Source organism: Borostomias antarcticus (genome assembly GCF_949987555.1).
Source record: "Borostomias antarcticus genome assembly, chromosome: 1".
NCBI lineage: Eukaryota > Metazoa > Chordata > Actinopteri > Stomiiformes > Stomiidae > Borostomias > Borostomias antarcticus.
In genome coordinates this window covers 22,561,307-22,577,191 of record NC_140234.1, presented here as the reverse complement: position 1 = coordinate 22,577,191, position 15,885 = coordinate 22,561,307, and the positions used below count along the sequence as shown (strand labels likewise).

Sequence of the window (15,885 nt, the reverse complement as noted above, 5' to 3'; positions counted from 1 at the left end):
GGGTGCGACCCCCCCTCCCCTCCCAGAAGCCCGGCTATGATGTACGGTCAGGAGGGTCGGCGCGGCGAGTGAAAAAGTTCAGATTTATACGAGGCGAGCTGCAACAGCTCGGCAACACGGGGCCCCTTAATCCGCCGGCGTTTCAAACACGGCGCCGCTGATTTACGAGGCCGCCGCGCCACTCCAGCCGCACAGAAATGAGGTGTTCAGCATATGTTTTGTTGACATAAATTTGAAATTTATTGCCGTTGTCAAAACTGACTGCCCGGACAAAGTCGCTTATTAACTGAGTAAATGGCTTCAGATAGTTTTATGTCTGCTTCCTTAATGACTACAGTCAGTCTGTTTCAAACGAGCGGCCCCCCCCCACCCCCCCACCCCCCCCACCCACACCACCATCTCTCATCTTCTGTTTCAGGAGCAAAGCAGCAGCTGGCCGTGGGGGGGCCTTGACTGTGTGTGTGTGTGTGTGTGTGTGTGTGTGTGTGCGCGCTGTTGATGGAGTTGAGGGTGTGGGTGGGTGTGTGTGTACATACATACGCGCATTTGAGTGAGTGGTTGAGTGCATCTGTGTTCAAGTGTGTTTGTGTCTGCCCATGCTTGTGTGTGTGTGTGTGTGTGTGTGTGTGTGTGTGTGTGTGTGTGTGTGTGTGTTCTTGTACAGGGAGGGGAGGTGGTCCTGAGGGAGGGAGACGTTACAGAGGGGAGAGGCATGGAGAGAGTGTGTGTGTGTGTGGGAGGGGGGGGGTTGAGGGGGTGGGAGTAGGGGGGGCGGCTTATGTGCGGTCACATCTGGCACTTGGGGGTCACCCCTCCTTGGTCAGAAGAACTTGTAATAATTGCTTGGTCGTTTTGGCTTCTTCCCCAAGACAAATCATCTGCTTCTTATCCAGGATAATGGTCCCACCACCGACGCAGACAGGCAGGAAGACAGGAAGACAGGAAGACAGACAGACAGACAGACAGACAGACAGACAGACAGACAGACAGGCAGGAAGACAGACAGACAGACAGACAGACAGACAGACAGACAGACAGGCAGGCAGCACTAAACTCCCAGAGAGGGGGGGGGGTCTCTCTGTAAGCCACAAAAACACCAGTGAGGGTCACACAGAGTTTCTGCCGCCTGTAAAATTAAGTACCCGTAAAAAGAAACGTGGCTCTACTCCGTTAAGTTTCTTTTTTCGGTGCGTGTGTGTGTGTGTGTCTGTGTGTCTGTGTGTTGTGGGAGGAGGAGGGTGTGGGGGTGGCTAGTAAGCTTGTGCTTCTGGATTCTCTCTTGGTAGTGACACCGACACCTTGCACGCTCGCGCTGTACAAGAGAACAAGAGTCATTCCAACAAGTGCTTGATAGGAAACTATGGAGAAAAATAAATTTTACCCGACGAAGACGGGTCGAAACGTCGCACCGTTAAATCACCGTGGGAGAGAAAAACGTGTGTGGGGTATTTTATTTTTTCCCCACATTGTAGAAGATGGGAAGATATTGTACTTTTCCCACGCTTGCTTTATTTTTGTTACGAACACAGTCTGAAAGCAGCGAAGTAGTTCAGCTCGGTCCAGATCCTCCTGTTCTCTCCTGGTTGTGTCCGAGACCAGGTGGTGTCCATCCTCTTCAAACAACACGCGATCCCCATGTCAGATCAAACAACTGGATTCAGCTCCATCTCCCCAGATGGACAGCAACAGTGTCTGCTCCCACCAACACACACACACACCACACACACACACACTACACACACACACCTCACCTGCTTGTATTTAAGGTTTCATCCACTACACATGCTCCCCCGGCCAGACTCTTAATAAGTCGATCTGTTCTTGACGGGCCGAGTCCGAGTCGGACAATGGCTAGATTGAGGGGGGCGACGCGCACAAAAGCCTCCCGGAGAAGAGACGTCTGCGTCTCCCTCGCTACAGTGAGACGCGTGCGTCACCCGGTGTCCCCCGAGGTGCTCCAACCCCTGACCCCTTTCCCAGATCCTCTCACTCTCATCTCTTGTTTCTCCCTCTCTCTCTCTCTCTCTCTCTCGCTCCCTCCCTCTCCCAGTGCTCACCTGTCTGCCTTTTGAAGTGGGTCCCTTTATTTCGGGGAGGTGTTTACAGGCTTTTTAATTACTTACAGCTTTGCCGAAGGGCTTTGCTGCTTCTTTCTCCCTTTTGTCTGTGGGGGTCTTTCATGGATGTATTAATAGAACTGGATACAGTCACTCCATTCACTGACCGCTATCAAAAGTGAAGGCCTACTGAACCGCGCCATCTTGGCAAACTCCGCGTCGTTTGATGTATGTCCGGTGACTTTTGTACTTTGTACTGTGCAAGTAGGCCAGAAAAGCGCAAGTACAAAAGTCACCGGACATATGTCAAACGACGCGGAATTTGGCAAGATGGCGCGGTTCAATAGGCCTTCACTTTTGAGTTCGAACCCTGGGGGCTTGGGGGTCTCTCCACAAATCCCGCTCTGCACGACCGCCGTCAGGATTCTGGAAAAAGGGGCTTCTGCTAGTTTCTCTCTCTCTGTCTGCCTCGTTTTTCTCTCTTTTTATTTTCCAATGTGGTTTGGTTTCTTAAGGCTCTTAGTGTCTAGTCTTGGAAGAAAAAAAACACCTTTACGTCAATTAATATTCATTGAAGTCGCAGCAGACCTCGTGGCTTAATAACTCTCGCTGCCGTTGTCATACGACACGGCGCTCGCCGGCTCGCGGCACAAAAGGAGTCGTAAATCACCGAGCCCCGACGTACGACATCAATCTGTCATCACCTCGGGTCCCCAAAACATCCCCTCTGCTCTCCTGCGTGACGAGGAGGTGGATCACGGTGTCAGTTGGCGAAGTTGAGCAGATCTTCCCATCAAGGCCATTGTTTCCACAAGAACCCTTGCACCAATGATAGGTTCCATCACTCCCTTCGATGCCGGGACAATGCAGCTTGAAGTACCATGATTAGACTTGTCATTCTCTCCTGCACTCAGAATGGAGGTTTGATTGCGAACCTTCATTCTCCCTCACATTCAGATCACACTGTTTTTGTAGCTGTGGCTGGTGTGTGTGTGTGTGTGTGTGTGTGTGTGTGTGTGTGTATGTATGCAACATCAATGGTATTCCTACACTGATAGAAATGTGAGAACGTGTTTCCTCTTTGAGACTCACGCACTTGGCTCAGAGGCGCAAACAATGAGCTAATGACTTTTCTGGGAACGATTACCGAGCGCTGTAAGCGTGCTAATAAACTGACGTTTGGCTAACCGCACTTAAGCAAACTGCCAGCCATCTTTTGGCACGTCCCTTGACGTGGGGGGGGGGGGGCTCACTCGGGCAAGAGCACCAGTGAAACCATAAAGCGGTTTACCTGCTATGAATGGTGGTTTGCGAAGGGGGGGGGGGGGGGGGGTGCCGGCCTTGCACAGAGATCTTGGTCTTCAGCGGCATTGTTTGAATTCTGTCAAACCATTCTTAACCCGCTTACCTCTGCCTTGAAGGATGCAATGTGTCTCAAACCTAACACTTGCCACACCAAAATGCCATCCATCTTGTGTGCGTGTTTCCATCCATACTACATACTATATGCTATATAGTACATACTGCAACTCGCATACTACATACTTTATTTAGTACAGTACATACATCTCCACGAAAACATGTTTAGTATGCGAGATAAATGTAGCATGCTACTCGAGCCATCCAGTGAAAGTGACGGGCTCCGGCTCGCATACGGTTCATGTTAAACTTACAACAATATTGAGCTATCCAGGCATTGGAGTTGGTCATTCAGCAGGCTCGATCCTCACCTTTCTGTATAGTCCATACTGTGGAAGGGCTGTGATAATAATCCACAAAATGTTTTTAATTTGCCCCGTTTAGCACCAGCTGCAACACTCTTCTCCAAATCCATTCTCTCCATTAGCAGGGCTAACATTGCACTCAGTAGCTTGTGCTTCTTTTTATTATTGGGGTTGGTGAGAAGCTTGTGCAGTGGAGGGGTTCTTTTGGGGTAGTTAAATTATGCTAGCCAGCTAGTTCCCAAGCTTGTTTGATAACGTTATTTGATTCAGACATAACGTAGGCTGCCTGGTACAGCCCACTGACCAGTTTCTGGTTAGCTATGAGAGGCAGGATCCCAGCCGACCGTTGTATCCCCCCAATCGATCGTAAATTACTCAAACTGAATAAATATGACACCGATAAGCACACAGATGCTAATAGTTAGCTTAATCTTGATATAACTAAGACATAGCTACAATGTCCACGAACATTTAAGCTAGGTTGGCGAATTACTGTCGCCTCAACTTCCACCAATTTTGACAAACCGGAAACTACGGTGACGTGCCGCAACGTTTCACTCAAATCGCCATCTTGTTTCCGTAATAGCATCCTCTCGATGCCTGCTACATTTTTGGGATAATTTCTGGAATATGTAGTACATACTACACAGTACGCCAGATGTAGCAGGGACAATTTTGATGTAGCATGCTGCATCTGGCGTACTATATAGTATGTACTACATGCATAGTATGGACATTCGGACACGGCCCATGAATACATGCCCCTCTGGGCGGCCATTCTGGATATGTGATAAAGCGGGGCCATTGTTGTAAGTGCTGTCCAGTATAACACGAACGGACAGTGGGACTAAAAAAAAAAAAACACAAAAAAAAATCTTGTCGCTCGTAAAGTATCCTCTTATCGTCTACGTGCCGGTCTATGTCCGTCTAAGTAAATCACGGCGGTTCACTTTATAGGACTCCAGCCGTTGTGCCGGCGGGGGGGGGGGGGGGCGGCGGCCGAGCACGTGCTGAGTGATAACGCCCTCGACGGAGAAGCATCCCGTGATTTATTGTGGGAATAAAGCTGCGCCCCGATGCACCTTCAAGAGATTGGCAGCCATTTATGATTATTATGATGTACTGATGCACAGAGACGCACCCGGGAACAGCAACAAGCCTCAGAAAGTCTCTTTGTCTGTGCCATTTCTGTCATTGTTAAAACATATCCATGGAGATTCTCTGTTGAAAATGGCTTGAAAAGGCTTGAAATGACCGTCTGTGTTGGGGGAAATTGCCCCCTTGCGTAGTATTAAGGCACAGGACACATGCCGAGTGACTGATGTCATTTATGCCCGAGCGTTCGCAGGTTGCTGTAAATGGCGTAATGGAAGAGCTGTTCTCTTGATGCCTTGTTTTGTTCTCCTCCAACAGGAAGCTGCACAGCGGAATGAAAACCTATGGCTGCGAGCTGTGTGGAAAACGCTTCCTGGACAGCCTCCGCCTCAGGATGCACTTATTATCTCACTCAGGTAAGAGAGACCGTCTCACTGAGGTAAGAGACACTGTCTCACTGAGGTAAGAGACACTGTCTCACTGAGGTAGGAGACACTGTCTCACTGAGGTAGGAGACACTTGTCTCACTGAGGTAAGAATAGAATCAAAAGTTTATTCTCCATGTGTAACAGGTACAGGTACATTGGATTTCTTGTCATTACTTGTCCTTAGTGTCTTATCAGCACTAGTCAGCTCCTCGTTCCAGTCCTACTGTAGGTACAGTACGCAACTAGACATTAAAGGTTCCCAAACTGGCAATTTACTGTCCAGTCTAGCAGTATCATCCTCATCTACTTATCCCATCTGATCATGGATGACTCTGTCTGTGTCCGTGATGTAGACAATTCAATACCATTCAAGTATACAGTTGTGCAGAGTCAGTTGTTGTCTGATGTATAGGCTAGAGTCAGTTGTTATTGTCTACATGGCTAAGAGAGACTGTCTCACTGACGTAAGAGACAACAGAGACATCTTTTTTTTTTCTTTGTGAGACCAGATGCAACACGTCAAGAGTATATTAGACAACTTATACATATTAAACACGTGTGAAAACTACCGTTATGACATTACTTGCTATCCACACTGTTGTAGACACGGCTGTATCGGGCAATTAATATGCACTGTAGTGGAGTTGGATGCTAGGATAAGATAGTGTTATTACTACTCGGGGGGGACGGTCTGATACGACCCCCGGGGGTTTTTAATCGTGAACCTCATCTCCAGGTCTACCCAGCGCCGGGCCCCAGACACTGTCTTTACCCAGCATTCAGCAGTGAATCAGCGGCTCCACCGGCCCATTGGCCAGGGCCCGGGCCGTGACATTAGCAGTCTAAAAGCCATGTAATTCAACACACAGGGACTATTGATCCTGCCGGCCCGACACACTCTCCTCCACAGCGGCCGGGAGTGGAGCTCTGCTTAGCGCGGGCGAGAGGCTTTTTTTTCCTTTCTTTTCGTTCTCACTGGAGCGGGCGTCTTTTACTAGGGGCCCGAAGGCAGCTCTCAGCCTCCTAGGGCCCTCCGTGCAGATGGTTTATAGAAACTCTGTAAAAGCCATGGGGGTCCAGGTTCCCTTGAGGTCGACCCCGGCCATGTGTGTGGGTCCCAACCCCCCCCCACCCCCCGTTCGTCCACGTGTTGGTACGATCCAAAGCCTTGACCCTTCTGTCTGTATCTGAATGCATGTTCTGTTTGCACTCTCCCATCGGCAGAGGCCAAATTAATTAGTGTCTTCGCTGTATGCAAATGTGGCGTACGTTGTTATTGTTTGTTTGCTTGTTCCGTCTGTCATGTTGAGTTTTGAACCAACAAATTAATATCTCTCAATTAATGTCGCCACGTCCCCTAGTGAGAGTCGACAGTGTTTTTTGATTCTTGGCGGCGCCTCCCCCCCCTCCCCCCCCCCCTTACCATGTTGTGGTGGGGCGCTGAATGATGCCTCACGCTGTGCCGGTGAATTGGCTCCACGCACGACTTGGCATGTAAAGAGATCACTGTAAGAAAATATGTCTGTTTATTTTAGAATCTCTTCTCTTTTTTTCTCCTTATCCCCCCCCCCCCCCCCGGAACAACACAACACTGCCTTTAAAACCCAGAACAAGGATCTGCTCTCAATGATAATAGAAGAGGCGCCACAGCAACAGGCCGCCTCTGACATTTATGAATACAGTGTCATCATAAATACACAACAGACCGCCGTAGAAGCCAGCAGAACCCCCCCCCCACCCACCCACCCACCCACCCCACTTCCTGACTCCCCAGCTTACGTGCCATGACCTTAAAAGACTCTTGGAGATCCATCCGTAGTCGGAGAGCCAGCCTCACACTCAGACAACGTCAGAGGTGGAGGTGGGGGCCGTGTAATCGAACCGTCCTGGAGGGGTGGGGGGCAGAGGCAGAAGTAGAGATGAATGGGAGGTAATGGCTCAGACACGGCTCGTCCCTAGAGAAGATTCTAGAAGACTTCAACAGGTCGTTCCTCGGTCCTTCTGGCCTCCTCATTCCTGCACCGAGACCAGGAATAGAACACCTGCGCTGTAATTCGAAGGCAGACTCGATTTGAGGATCGCTCCTGCTGTAGTTGGATAAACGTAGCTGACCAGGTGACCTGGGCTTGCCCATCACCATCATACTCATTGTCATGGAGCGTTTTGGACAATGAACAATGTTAGAGAGTTAATTCTCTGTGTGCTGTGAACCGGTAAGGGTAATGATGTCAGATAAACTTTCTATTGAAGTTCCTGGTAAACTTGACGTATTGACATCCTTTCAAAAAAAGACAATGGTCTGCAGGTGGAACCGCCAAGGAACGGAAAAAGAGTCGTTTCACACGCACTCTAAACTCTAGGAAGAACCGCAGAAGGCCTTGACGACAAGATCCAGCGAAGGATGTGGGCAGGGTATTTTTAGACGCGTCTCGGCTGCTAAAAAAGAAAGTTTTTTTGTGTGTGTTTTTTTCACGCGGGGCCGCTTGACGCACAATATCAACCGGCGCTCGTGTTCGCATCAGCGTTGACTCATTGGCGCTTTGGTCTGCTGTGACAGGCAGACACCGCTTAAGGGAGAGGCACTTTGATTTCTCTCTCGCTTATGTTGCTTTCACCTGCAGTACTGTCGAGGCTTTTTTTTTTCTTTTCCATCCCAGTCAGTGCGTGTGTGTCTCGATTTTTATCATATCTCTCTCTCTCTCTCTCTCTCGCTCTGTCTTTTTATCTATGAAATGACACCTCACAACTCCCCAAAACACCCCCCCCCCTGTGCGTAGCTGTACAGAGGAACACGGTGAGATGGAGGCGGGGGAGATGGAAGGCGCGTTGGTATGCACGGTGTGCCGCGGATGTGTACCGTCTCACACGTCGCTGCCGCCCCTCCCTCCCTCTCTCTCTCTCTCTCTGTCCCTCTCTCTCTCTCCACTGCTCTCTCTCTGTCGCTCTCTCTCTCTACCTCTCTCTCTGTCCCTCTCTCTCTCCACGGCTCTCTCTCTCTGTCGCTCTCTCTCTCTACCTCGTCTCTCTCTCCGTCTCTCTCGGTCCCTCTAGCTCGCTCCTGCTCTCTCTCTCTCTCCCCCACTCACTCTCTCTCTCTCTCTCTCTCTCTCTCTCTCTCTCTCTGTGTTTTATTGAGGATTTGGCCGCTGGCCAGTCTGGGCTGCCTGCCACCACCGAGGGTACAGTATGTACAGTCAGCCTTGTGCCAAAGTGTTTTTTTCTCTCTCTACCCCCCCCCCCCCCTCCCTTCCCTTTCACGTTGTTGTTATGAGCAGATTATTCATTTTTTTTAGGGATCGTCTGACGGGTCTGTTCGCTTAGGGACAGGATTAAAAGCGCAGCTGAAATAACGAAGTGCGGGGGGGGCAGTGGTGGGGTCTGACACACTGGTGGGTGGTTGAGGGGGGATGGATGTGGGGGTGGCGGGGGTGCAAGCGCTTTTCTCCAGGTTAAGGTCACCATGACCCGGAGGCAGTGTCGGGGAGGGCAGGGTATGAGCAGGAGTGACTCAGCCCTTTTCTGGCAGGAGAGAGGCGAGGCGCTAGTAGGTGAAAAGCCGCGGTGGCTTTGGCCAGATCTGGCAACCCGCACCCCCCCCCCCCCCCCGGACCTGGCAACCCGCTGAGGAACAGATGACTCACCGTTTGTTTTTAAAAACCGGAACGATATTAAGACGACGAGATTACCGATGTCCCCTCCTCCTCACTTCTCCTCCCTGTCAACCTCTCTCCGACCGTCCCACGGGGGCAGAGACGCCTAATGTCATGAAACGCGCACGTCTTTTAACCGATCGAGCCGCGGTCCTTTAATCCTCTGTTTACTGTACGTAGCCGGCCACTAGCCAGATCACGTCGGCAAAGAGACAAAATGGAACGCCCAAGCTCTCATATCACATTTGACAGTGTAATGAGGCGTAGCGCGGTACACACACACACACACACACGCACGCACGCGCAGAGGGTCCAGACTCCCACGGCAGTGTCATTAGCAGGCCCATCCAGGCTGGCTCCAGCCTCAGCCGTGGCCTGATTAAGTCTGGGCTGTGTTCTCCGCTGGGGCCCGACTCTGGACCTCACTTGACTTCATTAGCTCAGCTGTCTGAGTGTGGGGCAAGACAGCAGGCCCGGCAGCAACCCAACGCGCACACACACACACACACACAAACACACACATATACACATATACACGGTTCACTGGAAAACTCGCAGGCACAGGGATCACACACACACACACCGATGGAGACACACATACATACAAACAGACTGATTTAGACGCACGCACACACACACACACACACACACACACACACACACACACACATATATACGGTTCACTGGAAATCTCACAGGCACAGGGAGCACACACACACCGGTGTAGACAGACACACATACAAACAGACTGATTTAGACACACACACACACACACACACACACACACACAGACTGCTAATGCTTCACTGGAAAATACCCACCCCCTCCCCTGTAAGGACACACACACACACCGATGCCTGGACACGGACCCGGTAGATGTAGGCGCGCACGCGCGCACACATTTCTCATGCTTCACTGGAAACCACCCACCCACACATACAAATGCACAGTCCAGTGTGTACACACACACACACACACACACACACACTCATCAACACAATGAAAGTCAATGGGTGATATTATCTCTGTTCTATTCCCAGGAAAACGAGGGCTAGCGGTGGTAACATGACAGCAGAGATCGGCTGCTCTCGACTTCCTGTCCCATGTACAGTGCGCACCCGCGTGCGACACCTAAATATTCCCCCGACCGCCAGTTCTCCATCCCGCTATAGTTTCGTGTCAAACGCAGGTAGGCTTTGTTTTTTTTTCCGGGCTCGCCGTTGTCTGGTCCATCCCACGGGGGGGGGGGGGGTCTATTGGAACACGCAGGCCGGCACGGCGAGATTGTCTTTCCCGTCAGCTTCCTGCGTTCGCTGCCGCTCAGGTTACCGTGTCGGCGCTTTGGCCCGTCGTAGTTTAGACAAGAGGTGGAGGGGGGGGGGGGTGAGTAGACCACACTGTTTCCAGGCCCCGGTTTGTGTCAACAAACCCCCCCCCCCCCCCCCCAAACAAAAAACGACCTATTGGCTTTCCTCTAGAGAGCGGACAGGCCGAGATTCTTGGGCTTCTGCCACCCCCACCCAACCCCCCTCAAATCGACACTAACAGAATCTGTTAGTTAACTCTCAGCGCACCTGACTCACACCTGCTCCCACTTTGTGGGTGTGTGGGTGTGTGCATGAGCGCAAGCCACATACAGTAAACGGCCGGGGCTTTCAGACATGGAAGGGAGAAAAAATGTGAAGCATTTGGAAGCAAGCAAACGCCGGGGCAGGGGGGTGTAGACAGAGAGGGGTTGGGGGGCGGGGGGGGGGGGAGAAAGTCCAAGGCGAAAGTGTTCTTTGCTCCCTCTCTCTCTCTCCGTCTCTCTGTCTCTCTCCCCTGTCAGAGGAGCGCACTGGCCTTGGTGGCGGTGGCGCGGTGGCTTTTCTGGCCGCCCGCCAGCCCCCTCTCCTCCCTCGGAGTGATGACATCACGGTTGTGCCGGCAGGTCTGGATGTTCTGCCAGCATTCCAGAGCGTTTATGATCGCTCGCAGATGTGTCCAGGAACACGCTGTACTGTACCCAGAAAATAACGAAAGATGACTGCCGGCCAAGCCACATCTTCCAAAATAAGAGAGGGAGGGAGGGAGGGAGGGAGGGAGGGGGAGAGAGAGAGAGAGAGAGGGAGGGCCTGGCCTCTCTTCTGCCAATCAGAACAGGGGAGAGGGGGGGGGGTTGGGGCTGTTGTTGTGGAGGAAAAGGGCTATTAAAAGATTTTTTATTTTTTATTTTTTTTTAAAGGAAGAAAGAAAGTGACCCAAATGCTCGGGCCGGTTACATGTACATTATTCAGAACAGCTGATACCCTGCCTCCTCCCCTCCTCTCTGCTGACCCCCCTCCCTCCCCTCCCCTCCCCTCCCTCGGTACATTACACCACCATGACGGACGGGGGTTTAAATCGCCGGGGCTACCGTTTGGCACCGCGCCCCGACTCCTCTCCTCCCCGGCCGATACTCTGCCTGACCCGCGGACGCGCATTAAAGCCTGGTTTAAAGCGGCGCTGGAGCCGGCGCCCCGGTGGACGTCTTAACCACATCACGGGGCGGGGAAGTCGGAGCGGAGCGGAGGGCTGGCGAGAGCGTACTGTACAAAGGCTGAGCATCGTCCCGCGAGTTTACCCCCCCCCCCCCATCCAGGCGCTCTTCCCCCCCTAGCTCTTACATGGCTGCGGAGGGAGGCGACAGACCCCTATCCACTTGGAATGTTACTGCACTGGAAATACACTAGCCATGCCCTTTCATGAGGGAGAGCAGGGGAGGAGAGCGAGAGATGGAGGGAGGGAGGGAGGGAGGGAGGGAGGGAGGGAGGGAGGGAGGGAGGGAGGGAGGGAGGGAGGGAGGGAGGGAGGGAGGGAGGGAGGGAGATAGATCTGTTTCAATGCAAGACTATACTGAATTTCTCTATATACTATTCATTATTCATGTTTTGTATTATATTCATAATATAATATACATGATTATTTATTGGTTAATTCATTATTTATATTAATATCTTTCTGCTTTGGCAACGTTTTATTACAGTATGAAACGTCATGCCAATAAAGCTTGTTGATTTGATTGGACTTGATAGAGAGAGGGGGAGAGAGAGAAAGATGGGGGGGGGGGGGGGGTAAAGCTAGGCTACACTAGTCCAGCACAGCAGGTGAGCGTTGGATATTAATGACACTGACCGTTTCACACGCTCTGGATTTTCATCTCTGGCCTTTAGAGCTCTCGATTAACTTTAGTCTGAAAAGACCAAATAGTTCAGGTACCATTATCATGTTATTGTATAGCGCCGTGTAAATTATCACTGCTATTATGAGTGAAAGCCTTTTTCAAAAGATATGTTACCATTTAATTGGATGTCTTTTCACAACCCATCATCACACACAGCCCGGAAGACCAGCCTTTCAGGATTTGACCTTGTGTGCTTTACAGCTAAGTAATGTGCCTGCCAGGCATTAATTGCACCGTCCGTGCAACCGCGAGTCTCGTCGTGCTGAACAACAACAACAGCAAACATCAGGGCACTCTATTATGTTGTGATGGGCAAAAACCGTTTGGCCCACGGCCTCGAATCTCCAAAGCAGAGGTCGCCTGAATCAAGTCTACCTATTGATTTTCAATGATCTATGACAGTGCTCTGTCTCTCTCTCCCTCCTCTCCTTCCCTCTCTCCCCTTTCTCTCCCTGCTCTCTCTCTCTCCCTCCCCTCCTTCTCTCTCTCCTCTTTCTCTCTCTGCTCTCTCTCTCCCTCCTCTCCTTCCATCTCTCCCCTTTCTCTCTCTGCTCTCTCTCTCCCTCCCCTCCTTCTCTCTCTACTCTTTCTCTCTCCTCTCTCTCTCTCTCTCCTCACAAGTCTCCCCCTGTCAGATTACGTTGGCCGCGAGAGTGTTGTTGCTCACAGAACACACTTTTGCAATCATCTCCATTTACCATCATCATCGGTAACAATTTCTCTCCTCCCGAAAAAAAAGCTCAAACTAGCCGTAACACCCTCCTCCTCTGGGGGGAAAAATAAATAAATAAATAGATTCTCATCTCATTCCTTTGTTGTCGGGGTGTTGCGGCTTTAAAATCCCTTTGGTTGCTAAGTAGCTAGTGCCCCTGTGCTCCCTAATGGGCTGATTTGGTATTCGGCTCGATGCCGGCTCTTATTTTTGTATGCGAGAAGAAGTGTTTTGATGGAGGGTGATTGCGGCGGTGTCTGGAGGCTGTTTTGGGCCCTTTTTTATGGGCTGTAGTACAGTACACAGTGCGTCTTCTGCTAAAACAACACAGAACATTTAGTTTGGGATTTTCTTCATGATTTGAGCCCTTTTCTGAGCGTCTTCCAGTCAGAGAAAAAGAGAAAATCTGTGTGTGGGTGCGTGTGTATGTGTGTGGAGGGTGGCGATTCATTTGTCCAGCTGCTAATGCCGCTGCTAGTGTTAGTGTAAGACCTGTGTGTGTGCGCGAGTGCAGAAGTACACTCGGTGCTCAGAGACAGAGGAAAGCACGTCCAGAAGGGAAGCGTTGTCATCCCGGATGTGTGCGTCCTGTAGGAAGGCTGCTGTCCTCACTCGACCAGCGCTTCACCTCATCCTCACCAGACCAGCGCTTCTCCTCACCAGACCAGCGCTTCTCCTCACCAGACCAGCGCTTCTCCTCACCAGACCAGCGCTTCTCCTCACCAGACCAGCACTTCTCTTCACCAGACCAGCACTTCTCTTCACCAGACCAGCGCTTCTCCTCACCAGACCAGCGCTTCTCCTCACCAGACCAGCGCTTCTCCTCACCAGACCAGCGCTTCTCCTCACCAGACCAGCGCTTCTCCTCACCAGACCAGCGCTTCTCCTCACCAGACCAGCGCTTCTCCTCACCAGACCAGCGCTTCTCCTCACCAGACCAGCGCTTCTCCTCACCAGACCAGCGCTTCTCCTCACCAGACCAGCGCTTCTCCTCACCAGACCAGCGCTTCTCCTCACCAGACCAGCGCTTCTCCTCACCAGACCAGCGCTTCTCCTCACCAGACCAGCGCTTCTCCTCACCAGACCAGCGCTTCTCCTCACCAGACCAGCGCTTCTCCTCAACAGACCAGCGCTTCTCCTCAACAGACCAGCGCTTCTCCTCACCAGACCAGCGCTTCTCCTCACCAGACCAGCGCTTCTCCTCAACAGACCAGCGCTTCTCCTCAACAGACCAGCGCTTCTCCTCAACAGACCAGCGCTTCTCCTCAACAGACCAGCGCTTCTCCTCATCCTCACCAGACCAGCGCTTCTCCTCACCAGACCAGCGCTTCTCCTCACCAGACCAGCGCTTCTCCTCACCAGACCAGCGCTTCTCCTCAACAGACCAGCGCTTCTCCTCAACAGACCAGCGCTTCTCCTCAACAGACCAGCGCTTCTCACCAGACCAGCGCTTCTCCTCACCAGACCAGCGCTTCTCCTCATCCTCACCAGACCAGTGCTTCTCCTCACCAGACCAGTGCTTCTCCTCATCCTCACCAGACCAGCGCTTCTCCTCATCCTCACCAGACCAGTGCTTCTCCTCACCAGACCAGCGCTTCTCCTCATCCTCACCAGACCAGTGCTTCTCCTCACCAGACCCTGCGGCGCCGCGTCTCCTCCAGGTGTGTGACGGCCCGACGCCTCGCCCGGGGGAGGTGACGTCCGGGAGTAGCACCACACTAGGCGGGTGGGCGCTCTCCGGTTGGTTTACGCCAGCCGCGCTAATTGCCGTCATTACGGTCCTGAAACGTTCTGGAGCGCGTGCCCATTTACAACATCCACTTCAGTCAGGCTGTATGGCGTATGAGCCATCAAAAGGAAATGGATCGCAAGTGAATGGGTCATATCGTCCGTGAATAGAATAGGTGTAATATTCATGATGCTTCAGATCACAGGTAATTACAAGTTAATGTGAGTCATGATATCCTCTTATTGTCATGCATAGAAGGAAATATAACTTGGAGCAATGTTTGTGTGTGTGTGTGTGTGTGTGTGTGTGTGTTGGTTCCCGCGATTCGGGCCCAGTTTCCCCAGACTCAACCGATTATTTGTTTGCGTGTTGGAGCTTTGTTTGTGTTCAGAGGTCCAGGAATGGAGACCAGCTGGACAACTTAACGGTTTGAAAAGGGAACAGAGTGGCATCAGGCTGGGATGTGCGTGCGTGTGTGTGGGGAAGTATTGGGGGTTGGGAGAGAGAGTATTGGGGGGGGGGGGAGAGAGTATTGGGGGGTGGTGGGGAAGAGAGAGAGTATGGGGGGGGGGTGGAGGAGAGTATTGGGCGGTGGAGAGAGAGAGAGTATTGGGGGGGCGAGGGAGAGAGTATTGGGGTGGTGGGAGATTGAGAGTTGGGGGGGGAGAGTATTGGGGGGGTGGAGGAGAGAGTATTGGGCGGTGGAGGGAGAGAGTATATTGGGGGGGTGGGGGAGAGAGTATTGGGGGGGTGGGGGAGAGAGAGTATTGGGGGGGTGGGGGAGAGAGAGTATTGGGGGGGGTGGGAGATGGAGAGTATTGGGGGGTTGTTGAGGGAGGAGAGGGAGAGTATTTGGGGGGTGGGGGAGAGAGAGAGAGAGTATTGGGGTGGTTTTGGGAGAGAGTATTGGGGGGTTGTTGATGGAGGAGAGGGGGGGGGCTGCGGGGGGTTCTGGTGGGGCAGAGAGAAAGGAAGGGGGTTCCGGGGGGAGGAGAGAGAGAGAGAGAGAGAGAGGGTCTAAATTTAAATCGTAATTGGCCGACTTCCACAAGCTTGCGGGCATTTTAATGAGTCATAATAACTTCATTTAAAACCAGCTGAGCAGAAAATAGATTTGAGAGGAGCCTGCGGCCAGTATGGATTTGTTTTTTTCTTTTTTTCTTTTTCCTTTTTTTTTTTTTTGTCTGGCCCCAGTTCCTTTCATCGTGCAGGAAGCCACATCCACACCCACTGCACACACAGTCAGTCACACACAGTCACAGTCACAGGCTGGTGGCAGATTCAGCAG

General features: G+C 51.8%; 1 protein-coding gene across 2 annotated transcripts in view; it reads left to right on the top strand.

Annotated features, from left to right (window-relative positions):
• zbtb16a (zinc finger and BTB domain containing 16a) overlaps nt 1–15,885 on the top strand; it is a gene marked incomplete at both ends in the record, with an annotated part of 115,844 nt that overhangs the window by 43,143 nt on the left and 56,816 nt on the right. For both annotated transcript variants that reach the window (XM_084445523.1, XM_084445522.1), the window contains one exon: nt 5,195–5,292. In XM_084445523.1, the coding sequence (XP_084301649.1) occupies nt 5,195–5,292 (98 nt within the window). The remainder of the gene's footprint in view (nt 1–5,194; nt 5,293–15,885) is intronic.